A 21,727-nucleotide genomic window follows, 5' to 3' on the forward strand; every position below is an offset into this window, starting at 1 on the left:
ATCCCCTCAGATTCCACACTAAACAGTACGTCCTCTCAGATCCAACACTAAACAGTACGTCCCCTCAGATCCCACACTAAACAGTACGTGTACCCTCAGATCCCACACTAAACAGTACGTCCCCTCAGATCCCACACTAAACAGTACGTCCCCTCAGATCCCACACTAAACAGTACGTACCCTCAGATCCCACACTAAACAGTACATCCCCTCAGATTCCACACTAAACAGTACGTCCTCTCAGATCCAACACTAAACAGTACGTCCCCTCAGATCCCACACTAAACAGTACGTACCCTCAGATCCCACACAAAACAGTACGTCCCCTCAGATCCCACACTAAACAGTACGTCCCCTCAGATCCCACACTAAACAGTACATCCCCTCAGATCCCACACTAAACAGTACGTCCCCTCAGATCCCACACTAAACAGTACGAACCCTCAGACCCCACACTAAACAGTACGTCCCCTTAGATCCCACACTAAACAGTACATACCCTCAGATCCCACACTAAACAGTACGTACCCTCAGGTCCATCAAGGCTTGCTGGAACTACACGAAGAAGCTGGAAATGACATTGATTGATAAGACGGACTTTAAAAGGAATCTTTGTTTAGATGCGAACTCTAAATATGATAACCATCAACGTGGAGCAGGTTCGTACACAAATATCATTTACACCTGCGCAATTCTAAATTAAAATTATCTGGAAAACATCTGTTCAGGTGTTGTGCAACAACGTTGACACAGCCTGGATTAGTACAAGTTTTATCGACCATTAACTTGACATAATATATACTTTTAGAGATAATGAGGACATCAAAGATCATATACTGTTTCGGAATTGTGAAAGGCAATAAGTTCAACAAGGAGGATTTCACATACCCCATCAACGGTATCATGCAGACCAAATCAGAGATCATGGAGAACCCAGACATCTGTGTGCTGGATGGTGACTACAAGGACCCCTCCTGCAGACAGATTGACTACAGTGACTACAACGTTCTCTACAAGGCCATCATGGAGCAGTCTAGAATGCTCGAGGGACTCTTCGTAGGCACTATAAGGCACTCAACAGTCTAAAATCAGATTCTTTACCCTATAGAGAGCGTTCACATATTACTATATTATTACGTCAGCAAGTTTTCGGTCATTTTAACCACTCTCCCCTCCGTCAGCATTAAGCGACCTCTTCTTCCCCCCCCCCCCCCCCCCCCCCCATGCAGTTCAAGGACCAGACCCCCGACCTCAGCAGCAACCGTCAGCATTCCCAATCCCCTTCCAGTTCCCCTCGTCTGCTGGAGTAATATGTGAACGCTCACTCTATTCTGTAATGGGGGTCAAAGGACTAACAGTAATTAATGTCAGTTATAATTCTACTGATTTTACCTTTTGCTCAGTAACCACTGACCCGTCTTTGGTACTAGGTTCTACTGACAGCACCAGTTGATATTGGTCTCCCATTATTGGAATATAATTTCTAAACTAATTTGGAATGAGTAGAGGTGGTTGAGATGTACAATTCAAAAGTACGTGACTTGACAAAATAGCTTCTTTTTTTCTTTTTTTAAAGAGTTTTTAATTCACTATTGCATAATTTAAAATTTAAATTTCGTGTGTTTCATTTTTTCCGTGTTAAAAACCTAATACTCTAATAGTAATACCGCACGATCATGAAATCTAAAATTTCATGATCATAAGAATGTAATTTTTCATCACTATTTGAATTTGATCAATTGGTGACATTAATGTAGGAACTAGGATGAAGGGTCACTATGGGACTACCTTATCGGACCTTATTTGGACGGAAATTAAATGAACGGACATAGATGCTGAAACAAGTTTGTCATGTTGGCGGGGACTAGCTCATGAAGTATGAACTATGTTGTTGAGTGCCATCTCTCTCTCTCTCTGTTCTGGTCAACGGTTTCTGGCCTCTTACGATAAAGATGGAGGCCTTCTCGCCGTGCCCACAGAATGCAACTCCTGCTAGCTGCATTCCAGGACTCCCAAAGTATATACGAAATCATAAAATAATAAATATCAATGCAACAGACCTCTGGAGTCTTGAAGCTGTCACTACCTGTCTCAGAGCAAACCCACTTCGGTTGTGGTACTTCGGTGGGCAGACAAGGGACTTCCGAGCCAGGTCATCTCCTGGAATTTGTGCTATTATTAGTTTTCCTGGGAGTGGGTTATTTCCTGATGTTGTTTTCCTGAAATTGTGTTATTTCCTGGTGTTAATTCCTAGTAGTTTACCCAAAGAGATCTTCCTTGTCTAGTCTTTTTGACTGTTCCACAAACTTTATGATGTGGTTGAGTTTACTGTTGATAATTTCCTCCATTGTGAGTAGAGGTTTACCAAATATCCTCAGTCTGATAGTCATCAGCTGTACACATTCGCAGAGGAAATGTTGTGATGTTTCTGCTTCCCCTGGGCAGTGTTCGCAGTCTTGTGTCTCAAAGTTGACGTTGTTGGCCCTAGTCTGAAAGTAAGCTAGTGGGCTGTGCCCTGAAAGTAGCCATGTTAGCCATCTGAGGTGAGTTCCTGTGATATTAATATTCCTGTATTTGTATTTGTTAAGGAATAGTCCAAGAGGGATTTTCCCTTTATCACTGAGGTCGACCTGTCGGTATGCGTTGAGGTGTAGTTTGAATAGGTACTCATCGATTGCGTTGTTGATGATTCCTTCAGGTAGTGGGAGGAATGGTTCAGGTCCTATGGGGATACTGCTGGATCCCTCTCTTGCGAGTTCGTCGGCAAGTTCGTTACCGTGTACTCCTTCGTGTCCTGGGACCCACCTAAGTTCTACTCGGTGGGAGGTACCTAATGTATTAAGTTGGTCTACGATGTCCAGTACTATTCTGGAGCTAATGCTAGTGCTGGTAAGCGCTTTAAGCGAGGCCTGGGAATCTGAGAAAAAGTTAATGGTAGCTGGTAACCCTATGTTATCATTGATCCAGATACTTGCCATGTGGATCGCAAAGAGCTCGCATTGGTAGACTGTTGCCAGCGTGCCAAGTTGATAGCTGACTCTGTGGTACTCTTGTGCTGCTTTGATGACACAGAATCCCGCTCCTGTAATTCCACTTGCTTTCGAGCCGTCTGTAAAGATCTGCCAGATGTAGGGAGGAAGATTATCGATGTAGTTGATGGCAGCTTTCCTTTCTTGTATAATTACCTTGAAACGTCTGTCCAGCATGGTAACCTTGGGGATATTGTCCTGAAGTGTGCATCCTGTGTAAGTTATGTTAGTTATCATTTTCTCGACGTTGTAAGCGTGTGATTTACAGTGTCCTCGCTGGTTGTAATGGTACTGTTTATTCCATGTTCCTTGTAATTTAAGTCTCATTGCCGACTTAATTGCTAGAGATTTAAGTTTAAGGCTGATGGGACGGATTCTAGCTAGGATCTCCAGGTTAGGAGTGGGAGTACTTTTCAGTCCTCTAGTGATCATGAGACCTGCTTGGCGTTGAACTGTTTCCAGTCTGACAGAGATGTAGTGTCTGTCTGTTGAGTGTTGCCAAACTATCGCTGCATAACCTAGTGAGGGGAGAATGACTTGGTTATAGATCCATCTCACACCCGCCGGTGAGATGCCCCAGATTTTTCCTACAGCTTGTTTACAAGCGTGAAGTTGTCCTATGGCCTTATCACATTTTTTAAGTATGTGAGTACCCCAATTAAGTTTCTGGTCGAAAGTAACCCCTAGGTAGACTGTACTATTAACTGTGGGAACTGTAGTTCCGTCAACTGTTAGCGGGGAGTCTAGATTATTGTCCTGTTTGGTGGTGAATAGGATTGCTGTACTCTTGACTCCACTGAGTTTTAATCCTTTGCTCGTGCACCAGTTGCTGATGTTCTGTAGCTGTTGCTGGGCTATGTCTCTGATCGTGACTTTACAGATGCCTCGTACGAGGATTACCAAGTCGTCTGCGAATGCCTGTATAAAGTTATTGTGGATCCCTAGGCTGCTAAGGAAGGTGTTAAGAGTTAGATTCCATAATAGTGGTGACAATACTCCTCCTTGAGGGCTACCTTTAGTAGCTTTTTTAGTGATACTGAACTCGCAATACGTGAGAGTAATGTGCCTGTTACTTATCATGAAGTAGATCCATTCTGAAATGGTTGGAGGGATGTTGGCTTCCAGCAGAGCTCCTTTGATCGCTGTGAAGCTGACTGCGTCAAAAGCCTGTTCAATGTCTAGGAACACTCCTAAAGCGTAGTTCCCTGTTGCCATCGCATCTTCGATCCTGCGGGTTAACAGGTGGATCGCTGATTCCGTAGATTTACCTTTCCTAAAACCGTGTTGGTTTTTAGTGAGTTTAGCTGGAATTTTAAGGTCTAACTCAAGGTGCCAGAGTATGAGCCTTTCTAATAATTTTTGGAAACTGGATGTTAGTGAGATTATCCTGAATGCCCTAGGGTTACTGTAGTCCGGTTTGAGGGGTTTTGGTATAATACAACCTGTGGTATGATGCCAGGATTCTGGAGTAATTCCTAGTGCCAGTGAGTTGTGAAAGATCATACGGACTGGATCTTTAATGTGGTCCCAAGCTTTGAGTATCATTTCGTTCCTTATATCATCCGGTCCTGCAGCTTTGTTGAGCTGAAGTTCGCGAACTGCCCTGTCAACTCTGTTTGGAGCTGTGATTTGGATTATGGTTTCTGGATCTCCTCCTTCGTATGGCGTCCGGATTGTCCCTGTACCATCGCTCGGGATGAGTATGTCGCTCAAGAGTGTTAGTGTTTCCTGAGGCGTGTCAGTTAATGTTCCGTCCGGTTTCCTGAGGCTGTTAAGGTTTCCCTGAGATGGTTTGTTAAAGCTGAGGATTTTATGTACCCTAGCTAGGGTTGAAGTACCTTTAAGATTATCGCAAAATTGTTTCCAGTTTGTACGTTTTGCCTTGGTTAAAAGTTTTTTGTATGTCCTGCTGGCATCCCTGGAGAGTTCCCAGTTTTGGTTATTCCTGGTCCGGTTAGCTTTACGTCTCAGGGCTCGAGCTGTCTGCTTTGCTGTAGTAAGTTCCGCTGTCCACCATGGTACTGTAGATCGAATGTTACCATGAGTAATAGGGCAGGCAGCATTGAAGCTTCTCCGCAAGATGTCAGAGATGAAAAGCTGTCGAGCATTGAGATCCGACGCTGCAGTGACTGGTGAGAACCAGTACGGATGTCTCTCCAACTCAGATGCTATCAGCTCCTTATATAGCTTCCAGTCGCACTTAGAAGATGAACGTGATGCAAAGCTAACCCGGTCCCCTAGTCCTAGAGTAAAAGTAATGGCCTCGTGATCAGACAGGGATTTACCTTTATCCACTTTCCAATTTCTGATAAGGTTAAGGCCTAGTTGGTTACAAAGTGTGAGGTCAATAACAGAATGTCCTAATTTTCCTACAAATGTGGGTGTATTACCTGTATTACAGATCGCTAGGTTGTTGGAGCTGATAGCCTGTAGTAGTGATCTTCCCCTGGTGTTCGTACTGGTCCCCATGCAGTGTGATGGGCGTTGGAGTCCACTGATGCTATCAGCGGGAGTTTCTCTCTTTCCGCATAACTGGATATCCTTGTGATTAAGTCGCTAGGGATGTCCTTTGTTATATCCATGTATATTGAAGTCAATATAATCGATAAATCCTTGTTTATGTTACTCCTTAGAGTGATACTGTCACCAGAGCTGAGTCCTGCCAGCACCATAGTCTTTTTTCCTAAGTCCTTCGGTAGCAGGGCTGCTACTCTGGGTTTATCCTGGGTGAAGGGCACAAACTGCTTGTGACTCTTCGGCACGTTACCTACCACTCCTTTCCTCACGACCGGTTCCTGGATCAAGCAAATTTGATTAGTTTTTAGTTCCTTGTGCAGCGTGGAAGCTGCTGTAAAACGTTTGCCTAGATTAATTTGAATCACTGATGTTGAGAGATCTAGTTTACGAGGTTTAGTGGAACTCATTGATAACAGAAAGGGAAAGAAATCCTAAAAATACCTAAGATATACCTGTACTATACCTAATCCACGTCGCTCAGACCCTCGCTCACTGAGAGTTTCCTCCTGATCTTCCCTTCCTGTGAGTCCGGCGAGCTGCTGCTGTCTCTGTCCGACCTCTTGCTACCTGCTGATAACTTGCGTAACCTGTTGGGAGTACTGGTGTTTTCTGCCTGGGTTTCAAGAAGTTCCTCTTCCATTTTGTCCGTGAGGACTTCCTTGTATGGCTCGAGTTCCATGTCCAGGAGAACGTCGTCCTCGTCTTTGTTATCCTGCTTCTTCTTTTCGTTACCTCCTGTTATGTGTCTGATCCTGGGGCTCTCCTCGTCCACCGGCAACTGGATGTTGTTTAGGTCCGGGATATCCTGAGGGTTAACCTGTGGGAAAGAAGGTGTTTCCCGAATTGGGCTAGCCTGGGTTATTGTCTGGTCCTGTTCTTCTGTTGCTGTACTAGCTTCATCCTCCTGTCTTAATGTAGCTTTTAGAACCTTGATGTTAGCGTCCGGGGCTATAAATCCTGTGATTCCTGTTACCTTTGGGTGTCCCCACATTGGGACGTACAAACCTATTGGTGACAGCCAGTTTTTGGTCTTGAGCCACTGGACAGCCTCCTCGTCTATTTCTAGGTAGACATGCCAACTTGTCTCCTTGTCTCCTTCCATCCTCCATGCTTTCCTAGAAATACGTACCTGTTTTGTTGTTAATGACCCGAAGGTCCCTGCTACGAAATGCTCGTCAAGTTTAGACAACAATGGTGTTGCCATTCCTGGGAGAGTGGTGTAAATCTCCGTACCTGGCGGGCGTTCTCCTGGAAGGTAAGCTTCATACCCTGCAATCCTAGTTATTGCCTCTTTGTAGAAGCTGTTGAGTGCCATAATTTCGTTGACTTTTTCCGCCAAGTGACCCTTGAAGTTGAAAACATCATATACTAGTTAAGTTTTCGGTGCCTCCGGCAGACCAAGGAGAACATTTCCGTCGTTAATTCACGGCACAATAAAGTTCTTATAGTTATAGCTGTAATATTCTGGACAAAACGTTCGAAGTGGAAAAATTTTGGAAAAAAATTCAACGGACTTTATTTGAACAGACATTAAGATGAACGTTAGGTCCTCCAGCGTTCAATTAATGTCCGTCCAAATAAGGTCCGATAAGGTATGCATAATATTAAAATGGTATTGGTAAACATAATTTGAGGTCATGCTAGTCGACGTTAATATGTCTTATGATCGTGTTATCGTGGGCTTTTTGCGTTCTTACATAACATCTTTGAACTTTTGAAGATTTGAGCTCAAGATCATTCCAAAGTAAACACATTTTGTTAATCAACTTCATTTTAGTTCATAATTCAAACATAATAAAACATTATTTACAGGCGACCTCCAGAAATCACATCTCAGTTTCTACAAACTCGGCCACGCTTACTGCAGTCGTCCCAACAAACTTATTGAATAAGTTACATCTTGTGTAAATAAAGTTTGTAAATTTTCTCATAGCTAGCTCGACAGTATCATCATATAACAGTGGATTTATAACAGAATTCATGGGCAAAATTATGATAGAAAATATTGGATACCACGACGTAGCTCCAAAAACATCAAAAAAGTGAAGCAAGCTGATGAAAATGAACGGAATCCAGCACAAAAAATCAGTTACAATGATGACCGAAACTTTTGCGTTTAACCTGGTTTGGGTTCTTCGCTGTTGCACAGTTGTCCGTTCCATAATAACTTTACTGGTCTGGTGCTTCACTTTGAAGTTTATGATACAGTAGCAGATAGTTATCAAAAGAAAACACACAAAGTTGAACAGAAGAACAACGAGTGAAAACACTTTCTGAGGATCTGAGGAGGATACTAAGTATTTGAACAGACAAACACCGTCATTGCCATAAAACTCCACATTATCACCACTCACCAGCTTGTAGTCTTTTGAAAACATATTCCCTGTCATCTTTTGAATAATTCTCCAGCTTAAAAATTGACTTCTGTAACGTCCGTAGTACACCTGTAGTACCTTGTTATGTGTATCTCTATTCACCATGCCCGTAAACAAAGTGACGGGACCGTAGTACAAGCCATTCACAAAATAATCTTCTAGAGAAGAAAAAAGCGGAACGATGGCTATTGAAATTGAGCTCCCTAATATAAAAGAGGAAATTGCCAAAATTTTAAGGAACGCTTTAAAAGAAGTTCCGTCTTTGGAGACAAGTGAGCTGATATTATAAACTCTAGAAATACTAAGGGCAGTCATTGAAAACAGTGATAGTTGAGAGCCAATGGTACTGACTACTCCGAGAGCACCGCAATAGTAACTAGTCAACCACAGGTACCTTTCTGTACAGTACTTAGAGGAGTAAATAAGATCCGCAACAGCAACTGAAAGAAGATAAACCCCAATCAGGAAGTCTCCAAATGATACCAACATAATCAACGTTTTGTCGATTCTGCCATGGAATGACGTACTCTTTAAAATTTTCCTTGAAATTCTCACCAAGGAGATTCCGTTGAGAACAACAGCAAGACCTCCCACTATCCAAGCCATTATTTTGATGGAACTGTTCTGTATCAGCTGCTTTGAACTTGAATCACACATCTCCCCACACTCATCAGATAAATCACTACAGTCATACTTCCCGTCACAGAGAGAGGAGAGGGGTATGTGATCACCACTCTCAATGCAATAAAAGTGGTTTGAACAGTTCCTCTCGTCACTCCAGTCTCCACAGTCGTTAGCCAAGTCACAAACTTTGGAGTAAGGTATGCAAGTCTCTGAAGTGCAAGCGAAGTAATCACTGAAATAAGAACTTGTATCAATCTGTTTCCTCACTATAGTCAACTCATAACTTTTAGTCAAACTGAAGATTCTCTTCTCTGTGGGAATGTCCACACAACTGGATTGCTTGATCGGTCTCAGAGGGCAAACTGCGTTTTGGCACAATCCCGTGCAACTAAGATACACATACCGCTCTCCGTAAGAATAAGAACAATCCACATAATCAGATGGGTGTGTCACCGAAACTGCGGTGACACCAAGAATCCCCTCTGAGGACCCTTCAAAGAGGGAGGTGGTGCACGGTGCAAGTAAGTGGGACATGGTCTCTAGTCCTAAGACACAGTGAGCGGTATACTTCTCCACCCCATTGTCATGGTTCATAACCTTGTTCCATGTTCTTTCTGAGCCTTTTGATTTGTCACAGATCTCACCCTCAATCCCACAAGCAGCTTGCTTACTGCAGAGCAGGCTGTATTCAGTGAACCCACCCTCAGGGCACAAGAACACCTCCTGACACACTGACTCGTACTCCTGATATCTGGTGGTTACACCGTATCCACACTGAAACCAGAGATCCTCATCTTCGTCTTTTCCGTCTATACAATCCTTGTGACCATCCATAACCCAGGATAAAGGTATTGTCAATACTCTGGGTGACTGCTCATGACGATTGCTTATACTGGGTGTTTCTTTGACCCGACGGATACATCGGGTTGTATTTGTCATTCTATTACAGTCACTCTTTCGTTCATCAGCTCCGTTCTTACAGTCCTTTCTTCCGTCACAAATCTGATTTCTGTGTACAACACAACCAGTTTCCGCTTCTACACAGAGATTATTGTACCTGTCAGAACAAAGATCAAAACCCATACAGAGTGCAAACTTGGAGAGTGTGGTGGGATAACCGTTCATCTGACAAGCCATAGCCACGCGAGAATTATCAGTGCAATTAATCTGATCTAACCCATCATTGCAGGTGTAATACTGGAAAGCACCTCTTGGCACCGCACAAATTTGATTTGGGTATAAATTTCTTATTCTTTTTTTGTTTCCAAGCCGGGAACATTTTCGAATAGCTTGTTTAGGTTTACATCGACGTTCATCCTTGTTATCGAGACAATGCGCTGTTGTATCGCATATATACCTGGCATGAACATATCCCCCTTTTGCAGTGTTACAAAACATTCCATAGGTCACATTGTTACATTTAGCTTCATCATCGCACATGTAGCAGTCACACTTTAAATCGCACACTGCAGACATGGGTATGCTGGAGGTAGATTTCCCTCTACATTTGAACATGTCATCTTCTTTGTCAGGTAAAGTGCACAATGTCTCGTCTAAGTCCGTGTTGGTGCAAGTTTTTTCTGAATCACAATCAGCGGTCATTTCGTTTACCAGACCGGTCAGCTTTGAGCCAATATAAATTCCGTCCGTTTTTGAAGCCTTTGCGTATTTGCAAATGTAATCACCACAAAAAACACTTCCCATTTTGTGCTTTGCCCATGTGCAGCTTAAGCTTAGATGTCGACATACTTGATAAAATTTATCGTCATTTGGACAGATTCTGTCGAAAGCTCGGTTACATTTGTTCCCATTTTTGACTTTAAACTCTCGGTCAGAATACAGGTCGGCTGATCGCGGACATCTGAATTTGTCGCCACATTTCTCTTTTAAGTAAATGTAGCTTTTGTTTTCAACTTCAACGATCGTACACTCTTCTCCTGAAATTGATTGTGTGAAGTGTGATACTGATACTCATTAATAATGAGAGAGATGTGAAGGGTGGAACACTTAAAGTGTATATCAACGTACACATGCAGATAAGGGAAATACTTTAAATATCAGTAATGGTAACATTATACCTTCTGAATCTGCTGAAAGGTGAGGTATGCATCGTGATGCAAGATAAATCACTCCAAGGAAAAGCTTGTGCTTCGTTATCGGTAGCCCCATCACTCCTTCATTTCTCTACAAAATTAAACATATGAATAAACAATATATCAGAAAGGGCAACTATGATAATGTTCAAAGCAAAGGAAAAGAAACCCCTTACTCCTTAGTCTCGTGAAAAAGCAAGGGAAACATCTAGCAAGCAACAAAAGTCATTATAAAACTTAGACTAGACACGCACCTATAATAGTAATACCCGCGGCCATGGAGAAAGCATGCGTCTAATTATAATTCACGTGGTTTATAATAAAACAGATCTCCACGTGTGATATTGGCAGTAGTAAAATAAGCGAAGCTAATTACATTCCCAATATAGAGATAAAGAGCTAAACGGTAAAATGGTTGGTCCACGTGTGTGTTGTCCCAGCCGAGAGATAGTATCTAGAAGATACGATTATAAACGGCTGCTTATTAGTCAGCGAAATAGTAAACTTTAAAGGTAATCATAATGATCTAAGAGTAAGTTAAAACGAACGAATGAACTTCAAATCTTTTTAATCGATAATAATACACTGAAGCTACGAATGCTCAAACTGGTCCAGGATGGAACTTGGTGTGATGTAGTGATTATAGCCCTGGGTTTGCAGCTGTTTACAATTAGTAAACGTTTTTCTCATTAAATCGTTTGTTTTCTACAGTGATATAGATTACTAAATAGCCACCTCAAATAGAAGCCCCAGGTGTCCGCAAACTATGAATGATGTGAGCTAAATAAGGTAGATAATAGTATCAGTTTATACTGTTATATACCACGTGCTGGTATGGGAATCGGTCACAAGGGCGAAAGTTTGTGTCTTTCGCCCTCGAGTCCAACCTTTCAGGATATTTCCCTTGGGTACTTCGCCCTCGCGACCTCCGCCCTCGCGACTTCCGCCATAATATCCTAACGAATATGCTAATATGCTGAAATGATGACGTCATAATATGCTAATGTTCGCAGAAGAAACTCTTCACGCCTCATAACAAAAAACTAAATAGTAAATTGTTGAGTTATTATAAATATTATTAATAACATTAATTGAGTATTTACTGTTCAAACTTAACAACAGCCACACCTTTAGATCCTGAAAGCTTATAATATAAATCGGATTATCTTTACTACTGTACATGTTTCAATATTGAGAAAATCACAACTGACCCAGGGAAGTAGTAAGAAAATGCATGACAAATATGAGTGATGGACACCTGATGACTTGAAAATACAATGAAGTCGATTAAGTTTGTCACAACTTGTTTTTAAATGAACAAGTTATTTGCATTGTTGACATGTTAAGATGTCCATTGGTCACAAGCGTCTGACAAAATGAAAGTTTTTATTGAATACTTTTCGAATTTTACAGAGTACAGCAATAGATGATTATAAAATAGAACCTTTCGAAAATATTACCCCAGATGTAAATGAGTCATATAACGTTATCTAGAATCGTATAGAGCTAAAAGAATATTTAATAGTCAGGAAAATGGTTGACTATATAACTGTAATAATGAGCGACATTATGGACTGATCGCTTCACGGCTCACATCGTGTCGATTAAGCAACATAACTAAACCACGTGACTATTTGACTAAATCAGGTGGCTCTAACTGCCATACAACTGTCAGCATCAGACTCTCATAATCTCTAATCTGAGGAACACCTGCGGAGTGAAAGAAATATGAAACCAAAATTAACCAAGTCCAATAAAAGATATTTCATGCAACGTGCATCTGTTATATCTATTACTACATAATAATGAAATATTATGAACAGCTACTGTCGATATTACTGCTTCATGTAAAATGTAAACAGGCAGAAAAGTCGTCGTTACTTGGAAAATAATTGATAATCTTACCGTTTCAATTTCATAAATTTAAAAATTCAATCAATTATTTTATTTTTTGAACCACTCTGTTCATACAACTGGAATAATTATTTTTAAAACTTTCATAATTTCTATTTTCAAAACAGCTGTCATGTTGTATCGACAACCAAGGAAATGTTAAACCCAAATAAACCCTTATAGTAAGTACGTATGTTTAAACCAACAATTTGAACAGTGATGGTACAGTTACTAACAACAAGAGTACCTCCTCCCACTTCAAACCTGGCAAAGCTTATTTCTACCCCACTCTAAAGATCCACAAGCTTCAAAAGGAAGACCTTAAACCAGGAGTCGAGCCCCCCTTCAGGCTCATCACGGCACTTCAAGATGGAATCACAAAACGCAGTGATGTTTTCCTCGCTAGCCAATACCTGAAGGATCTTGAAAAGAATTTCTGCTCTGACCTTTTGACTGACAACACCGATGCCCTTCAATGGTTGGAATTCGTGGATAGTGAACATTCCCCAGTACAGAAGTTTACCTACGACTTTAAGGCCCTCTATGACTCCTTAACACCACCCCTCGTCATAGAGGCCTTGAGGTCCGATATGTCATCATGTAGAGAAGATTGGTCTGAAGACTTCTGCCAATGGCTCACACAACTGGTGGAATTAAGCCTCCGATCCTCTGTTGGGGTGTTCGATCAAAATTGGTTCATACAGCTCATTGGTATCCCTACGGGTGGATCAATATGTGTCCAAATCGCAAACATAGCAGTCTACTACCTAATGAACAAATGTGTTTATAGTAACCCAGAGCATCGTATCAGCCAGGCGTTACATTGACGACGGAACAGGTTTGTTTGAGGGAACTACAGATGAGTTCAAAATTTGGATTGCAGATGTCAACAAAGCACTCTTCCCCCATGGACTTATCATTGATGAGTACCAAATAGAAGATCCTCGTAAATACGTATCTTTCCTTGACATAATGTTTACTTTCGATTCCTTGGGCTCCTTCCAAACGGATTTGTTCATAAAGAAAACGGACTCTCGTTCATACCTACACTTTAAAAGCTCCCACCCAAACCATATCTATTCCGGTATCGTGTACTCTCAATGCCTTAGACTCAGAAGGATCATCAACTGCCAAGAACGCCTCAAAGAACACCTCGCCAACCTCAAAAAAGCCTTCCTTGCTGCGTGTTACCATAGGAAAATGGTTGAGAACATTAGTAATAAGGTTCTCAATTCAACAAGATCACTGTTACGCAAAGTTCAGACTCCTGATGACCAGACATCTTTACACCTTCCAATCAGGGTCATATCTACTTATGGTAGTGATGATGATCTGGTGTCTGTAACTAAGAAGTATGAAGAACACCTCTCAAGAACAAGGAGTTTCAGTGAAAGTGACACTGTTGAAACATCCCAAGAGACCTCCTCAACAGCTTCCACGCCTAGGAAGAAAATATTCAGTTACACCAAGAAGTCAGGGCCAAGCCTAAAATCTCGCCTCGTCAAATTGAAAGAACTTGCTTTAGGAGCTAAACAGTAAACATGGTCCAACCAGCAAATGCCATATGCCAAGATGCAAATGCTGCGAACTTGTCAAAGGCAGCCATGAATTCAAAGTGAACGGCAAGAAGGTTAAAGCTTCCCCTGGAAACTGCCTGAGTTACAACATCATTTATCTGTTCCAATGTAGTTTCTGTGGAAAGGCTTACGTCGGTCGCACTACTCGCTCTCTACGGGTTAGGACTGGAGAACATAGGGTCAAATATCATAAACTTTTAAATGGTGATAAGGTAGATGAAACAAGTGATGAATATAGTTTGGGCTTACATTTGTTGGATCATGGTTTTAGACAAAGGGAGGATTTTAACAAAATTTGTAATGTGTCAATTATTGATAATTCTAGTCCTAAAACTTTAGAAGTTCGTGAACATAAATATATTCAACAACTCAAGACTTTAAAACCTTTGGGAATAAACACTATAAATCCTTTTGGCCTTCCCTTACTCCTAACATCTTACTTTTAATTATATAACCGTTTTAAGAGTGTTCAGATTTTTAAAGGAATTTTGGGTTTTACTAACTTTTTTTTACTAACGGAGGCTGGGCAAAGCCTACGGGACCCCAGTCGCCTGATGAGAAGAGGGGGTACTCGTCATCCGACCAGATTTATTAGTCAACAGATCATCCATGTTGACCCTGCTTCCAACAAATCCAATCCAGTAAATTATTGCAAACAGTTTTTACGTTTTGGAACATGGAACGTTCTATCTCTTGTCAGCTCATCTACACAGCTCTACCAACTTAGTCAAAACATTGATCAGTACAGATTGGATCTTTTGGGGATCACCGAGACTCACATGCCTGGATCTGGCACCACTCTACTGGACAATGGCAGTCTACTCATCCATTCCGGTAGAGTCGACGGGATCAAGAGACAGGGAGTCGGTCTCAGTCTTTCAAAACGAATCAGAAACTCCCTGATATCGTTCACTCCCACATCGGAGCGGGTTTTAACTGCTAGGCTGCATAGTAAGCAAATCAACATCTCTGTTGTTGTGGCCTATGCTCCAACTGAGGGTGCAGAGGAGAGTGAGAAAGATAAGTTTTATAGGACACTCACAGATACATTTGATGGGCTACCTCGTCACGATATCAAGTTACTGCTCGGCGATTTTAATGCAAAAGTAACATCAGGCAGATATGGAAGTGAAGCGGTCATCGGTGGGGAATCACTCCATAGCTCATCAAATGACAACGGGACAAGACTTGTGGATTTCTGTGCGACGAACCAGCTTGTCATCGGGGGAACTCTCTTCGAGCACAAGAAAATTCACAAGGGAACATGGCGGTCCCCCAACGGGCTCACCGTCAATCAGATAGATCATATCTGCATTGGAAAGCGGTTTCGTCAGTCAATTTTTGATGTTAGGGTATGTCGCGGGGCAGACATCGGCTCCGATCATTATCTGGTTCTAGGACTGCTGAAAATCAAACTTCAGTCAGCGACAAAGATCAACGCCAACAGGCCCAATGTGCCTGCCATTGAGCGCCTGAGGGATAGTACTACGGTTACAGAGTACAATGTGGCTCTTCAAACCCGATTTGCAAGTCTGGATAGTGAGGTCAACCTCGAGGATATGTGGCGAAATCTCAGTCAGACCGTCACTGATGTCTCACTGGAGGTACTAGGCAAGAGACCCCGGAAGGCAAAGGAGCAACACCTGTCACGGAAGACCAAGGATTTATTGATTCAGCGGGCACAGTTTAAGCGCAAAGACCCAAACTCGGACGCTAACAGGTCAGAGTATTCTAAACTTAATAAGTTAGTCAAGAAAAGCAGCAAGCTAGACGACAATAACTGGGCAGTTAGAGTAGCTACTGATCTTGAGGAAGCAGCGAGCAAAGGTCAGCAGCGTGAGGTATGGGCAAAGATCAAGAAGATCTCTGGTAAGAACAAGAAGCCTCAAGCATCTTGTGTCCGGGACAAGGACGGTAGGAAGATCACGGATCCCCAACAGCAGAGGGATAGGTGGAAGGAGCACTATACTGAACTTCTGAACCCTCCATTATCAAGTGTCGACCTTGCCGACCTTGATACAGTACCACCCCAACCCCACTTTAACTCTCTCTCTTGTTCGGATGGACCACCCACCAGAGACGAGATTAGTTACTCCCTGACAAAGCTTAAGAACAACAAAAGCCCAGGAGTGGACGGGATAACTAACGAGCAACTGAAGTATGGTGCGAGTGCTCTAGTTGATCAACTAGAGTGTCTATTCAAGAAAGTCTGGGAAGAAGAGACTGTTCCTGAAGATTGGTTAAAGGGTGTGATCATTGTTATTGGGAAGAAAGGAGACACTTCAGTCTGCGGGAACAACAGAGGGATCACTTTAAAGTCTACAGCATCTAAGCTTTTTCAGATGATTCTTCTTAAGCGGTTACATGCTGGTATGGAGTGTCTTCTCAGGGAGAATCAGTGCGGATTTAGACAGAACCGCTCATGTATTGATCAGATTTATTCTCTCCGAACTATTATTCATAACTGTCTTGAGTTTAACATTCCTCTTTACATTAATTTTGTCGATTTCAAGGCAGCGTTCGATTCTATCAGAAGGGACTTTATTTGGTGCAGTATGAGACACTATGGGCTGCCTGAAAAATATGTCAGAATATTTCAGTCATTTTTTGGGGGTACCATGAGTGCCGTGAGGGTTAATGGGGAGCTGACAGACTGGTTTGATGTCAACTCAGGCACAGGTCAGGGCGACATTCAAGCACCTCCTGTCTTTAATTTCTGCCTAAACTTTTCTGCATTTCTGGCTGAGACCAACAAGATCATCAGTCAAGGCGCAGTGCTGCAGAAAGAGACGAAGACGGTCGAGGAAAAGGTCATTTTGGACACCGATTATGGACAACTCAGGGGAAGGCCTACAGGAGTCAACTGATCTATTAGTTCATTACAGCTCCTACGCTGGGCTCAGAATAAATGCAAAGAAGACCCAATGATATGCATGGCTGTAAGCAAGTGCGCCTCCCAGCGACCTTTCATCAAGGATGATTGTATTGAGCTGTCGGTTGAGGGTGAACCCGTCGAGCAGGTTAGCAACTTTGTCTACCTGGGTGCAACTATCAGTGGGGATGGGACAATCAACAGAGACCTGGATGTCCGTATCCAGAAGGCTAATGGCGCCTTTCATCAGCTCTGGAACATTTGGAATAGCAGAACTATAAAGACTCCAACCAAGATCAGGATCTATAGGGCTGCTGTCCTCACCATCTTGTTGTATGGAGCTGAAGTCTGGAACACCACCAAAAAGCAGATGAAACGCTTCGAGGTTTTCCATCAAACCTCCTTGAGAAGGATCCTTAGGATTAAATGGTTCTTTCATGTGACCAACGAAGAAGTTCTTAGGAGGGCTGGCATCAAGTCAGTCGAGACTTTCATCAGTGCTGCCAGGTTACGTTGGTATGGACATGTAGTTAGAATGCCAGACTCTAGACTACCAAGGTTTCTGTTGAACTGGAAGCCAAATTATGGAAAGAGGTCAAGGGGCAGACCCCGTAAGAACTGGAAGTCCTGCGTACTCGAAGATGCTGCTAAGTTTACAGGTGTTGAAAACATCGACAACAACACGACAGAAGCTTTGGCTACCAACCGAGTACAGTGGAGACATATGTTACGCCGCCAACGCGATGTGTGTGATGCAGGCCACTCCAACGACTGGGAGGAGACCTTACCATGTAACATGTAACATGTAACTAACTTTTTACAATTTTTAGGCTTATGTCACTGAAGATGACGCCTTGCAACATGTTTGACGATAGCCTGTAGATTGATAGTTTGATCTCAGTATTTACAACAAATCATCTAGCTTGATTGAATCAAAGGGAGAATTAAATTCCTCTGTTTGTATAAGTATAACCTATATTGCATAAGTAAAGGAGCCGTCAAAGAAAAATCCATACATTTATACAGTACGGAGCTAGATGATTTGATATATTCCTCGAATGAGTGGTAATAATATTAGTAAGTCAAACCAGAAAGAATTATTTCAATCAGGCACTCAGTGACTGAGCTATAAAGGCCAAAGTATGTACACTGAATTTTACAATTTGTTTTAGTCCATCTGTCATTAAAAATTAGAATGATGAAAGATTGCTATTGGACACGCACTTCAATATTTCCTCCATCAAGAGGGTGTCTCCCTCGTCTAGCTGAAACAACCGTCCACGTCGAAAACAGAACTTGAAAAGAAAGGCTTCTGGTTAGAGTCTTGAGATTACCTGGGGACCCTAGGCTATAATGTTCTAATGTTCATAAAGAGAGATTCGGCGGAATGACTGGCTGAACGCCGCCCAGTAATCTTGAGAATGAGATCAAGTTCAACCGACGAAGTACCCATGATGCACTCGGACTAGGGCGTATTATTCGTTCCACCTCAAATCTTTGAGTTTCGTCAGAAGTAGAACGGACTCGACGATCATTCCTTTGGGGGACTCCTAAGAACGCAAATCATATGGACAATGGACATGGTGGACGCGGACGCGGAGCATTGGGTAATCGACGGTACCTTCAAATTCTTACTGTATTTCTTCTGCACCAGATTGGCTGCCATTGTTGCAACATAAACAATAAAGATCGAGTATTTGATTTTGTTCGGTATTGAGAAATACTAGAGCTTGGACCGCTGCCAGTGTCTCTTTTTCCCAAACAAAAGGAAATGATATTAATTTGAATAACCGTCCGCAAATGCAAAATGATACCGAGAATGAAATCGGTCGCTCGCTTTTCCCATTCATTCACGGCTTACTCGGACACGGGCGTATTATTCGTGACACCTCAAATCTTTAAGTTTGTCAGAACGGACTCGACGATCATTCCATTTCCTTTGGGGGACTCATAAGAACGCAAATCATATGGACATGGTGGACGCGGAGCATTGGGTAATCGACGGCACCTTCAAATCTGAACCTTTAATTTTATATTTCAATTCCATCAGGTTGGTTGCCATTGTTGCGACATAAACAACAAAAATCGAGTACTTGTTCCGTATTGCGAAATACTTTGGTAATGGTAGTTTCACTATTTGGTAGTAATAATGATATTGAGTAATTTTTTATTAGTAGTTGTACAGCAATACTAATGGGACTACTGCAGACCCTCTACCGGCCAAACCTTGTTAACAAAGCCGCAGTCAAGGTAGGGTGAACGGTAGTTAAAAGCGCTTAAGGGACATAAGTCAAAGTGGTATTATAGCAACATCATGTAGTGGACATCTTGAGAAATGAGTAGTAGGTAGAATGTAAGGTTGCTCCTTCATAAATCGTCTTTTTCTCCCATAATAAGTTGACATCAAGTCTTGAAAATTATTCGAGAAGAATCTCGAATAATTTAGTTTAATTGCAGCGTCCCACATGGCTATCTAAACTGCAAGCCCTATCCATTGCTGAGCAAGACCTTATTTATTTTCTCCGACGAGCGGGATCATCAATAACGAGGTCTGGTGACATCCTCTGGATCAGACATCCTCGGGATTACTTTTGTAGTAGTTGTGCAGCAATAAAATGATGTCACCATTTTACCTTCACACAGACATCGAACGCTGTAAGAAGATGACGCGATCAAACCGCGTTAATTTGTTTTGTTCATAGAAAAATATAATAGGGATCTTTCATATTGTGTTCCATACATGGAGCGCTTTTTCACGCCACTGCTGACTGCTTTATACTATTACGATAGACACTATCTTACAAAATAAGAAACAGTCCACTTTTTATCTTACTATATATAAAGCGAGACGATATATACCGTTAGAGAGGGAGAAATGCTGTTGTGGGACGAGGAAGGCGTGCCCCTCCAAAGGAAAGAGGTTGGACTAGATATTATGAGGGTTACTAATTAAATGATCATTAAATTAATTCCGTATGCGGTTTGGAATTTGGATGTCTTAAATCTTAATAGATTCTATCGGCCTATCAAAAAGGAAGTAAGTATTTTGAATTTGATAATTACAGTTACAAAGCAACAATTAACATTTAGCCTAAGAATTGAGGTTCAACATATTGATGTCTTCTGTTTCATATGTTATGACTGTGTGACATTATCTGTGTGACATTATGACTGTGTGACATTATGACTGTGTGACATTATGACTGTGTGACATTATCATATCCTCTGGTTAGGTGCAACGTCACCATGAAAACCATTTTTATTTATGAAATTCTCACTATTAAATATCGTCTATCTGATTAGCCATATTAAGTTATTTTGCTATTGAGTCTCGTTTGATGATTCTTTCAAACAAAATTCTGTAAAAAAACTTGATTCAGTGATGCTAACAAGGTTAGTAGATACTAAGATACGTACTATCGCGACTCGTACTAAAACTGTAACTAGACACTACAAATTACAACTTAAAAACTGAAATGTTAGCAGTTCCGAAGAAATAGTGATACAATATGAGAGGGTTGAATAGTTGTAGGAAGTTCGAACTTTAAGAATTTATTCGAACTGACAGCGCATTAAAAACTATTCAGCTACTAAATAACTATGTAATAATAATATCATACAACGTGTCGCAAACACGAAATAAAAGATAAAGAATTTATCAAAGTGTCATTGGTTGAGACATCAACAGTTAGGATCGTACGATCATATTTACAACTAAATTATCCAACATTACCGAGCTTGCTATTTTATGGCTCGCTTCTCTCTGGGACATAGAAGTGAAACGAATGTGCATGGATGGAATTAGGAATGGTGCAGCTGATATGTTCAACATTGTCATTTCATCGAGTGTTAGTTTTTTACTAACTTAAAAACGAGCTTCCTTGATTTCCCTGTTTAAATGTTGCTTTTTAAAAGTTCCTGTTGTCTTGACGCATGTTCTACAAACTTTACTGTTGTGCATGATATGTTTGTCGGAAGGTTTGTGGTCTTGTTTGATAAGGACCAACTGCACTAGTGCAATCTTGAAACAAATCCTCTCCAGTTTCTCCAGAAAATAAGAGTTTATATTCTTGTAAAGTTCACTGTAGAAAATAGGGTTCAGAATGCTGTTGATGGGTAGAACCACCAGAGCTAGCACTTCAAACAGTACGGGAGGAGGACTATCGCTAACTATTTGGAAGTACACGGCAGCCCCGATAAAAGATAACCAACTTGCTAGCTTTGTTCCTATCATCAGAGAAATCTTAGGAGCTAGTGAGGGGGCTGCAGTGTTTTGTCTGTTCATCCCACCTCCAACGTCTCCCACCTCACGTCGACACTCTAACTGCTTTCTAACTATGATGAGGTAAAAGAGAGTAACTATGACCAGAAGTAGGAACACTGTGATAAGATAGGAGAGTTTATAGATGAGGTAGGATTGTTGTTCTTTAAAGACGTTGTGAACACACAGACGGGTGTTTCCATAATATCCGATCTCTTTGATATCGAATATGTTGTCTTTACTGGTGATGATGTTGAGGTCTCTGACTGTTGTGTGCAGATCAGTTTTGTTAGAGTAATATGTTTCATGTAGGTAGTTTAACCAAGTCATGTTTACATAGTTAGAGCTGATGAAAGGATTATCTGGAAAGTTTTTAAAGAACACGTCTGTGCGGAAGATATTTTGTATAGCAATCAAAGGAAGGATGGGAATCAATGCGTTGATCACATTTATGGCAATAGATATCGCAGATGTTATAAATATTGT

At 41.6% G+C, this 21,727-nt stretch overlaps 1 protein-coding gene across 1 annotated transcript; it reads left to right on the forward strand.

Moving 5' to 3' along the window:
• The first annotated feature begins 14,662 nt into the window (after positions 1-14,662).
• On the forward strand, positions 14,663-16,975 carry LOC134821548 (uncharacterized). Its single transcript, XM_063832255.1, has one exon. It carries the CDS (start codon positions 14,663-14,665, stop codon positions 16,973-16,975), a length of 2,313 nt encoding a protein of 770 aa, XP_063688325.1.
• The last annotated feature ends 4,752 nt before the right edge of the window (positions 16,976-21,727 follow it).

Source organism: Bolinopsis microptera, chromosome 10 (assembly GCF_026151205.1).
Source record: "Bolinopsis microptera isolate Bmic1 chromosome 10, MBARI_Bmic_1.0, whole genome shotgun sequence".
NCBI lineage: Eukaryota > Metazoa > Ctenophora > Tentaculata > Lobata > Bolinopsidae > Bolinopsis > Bolinopsis microptera.

What these genes read in the sequence shown, in the direction of transcription:
- LOC134821548 (XM_063832255.1), top strand. Translation starts at nt 14,663, where the DNA reads ATGAGAAGAGGGGGTACTCGTCATCCGACCAGATTTATTAGTCAACAG.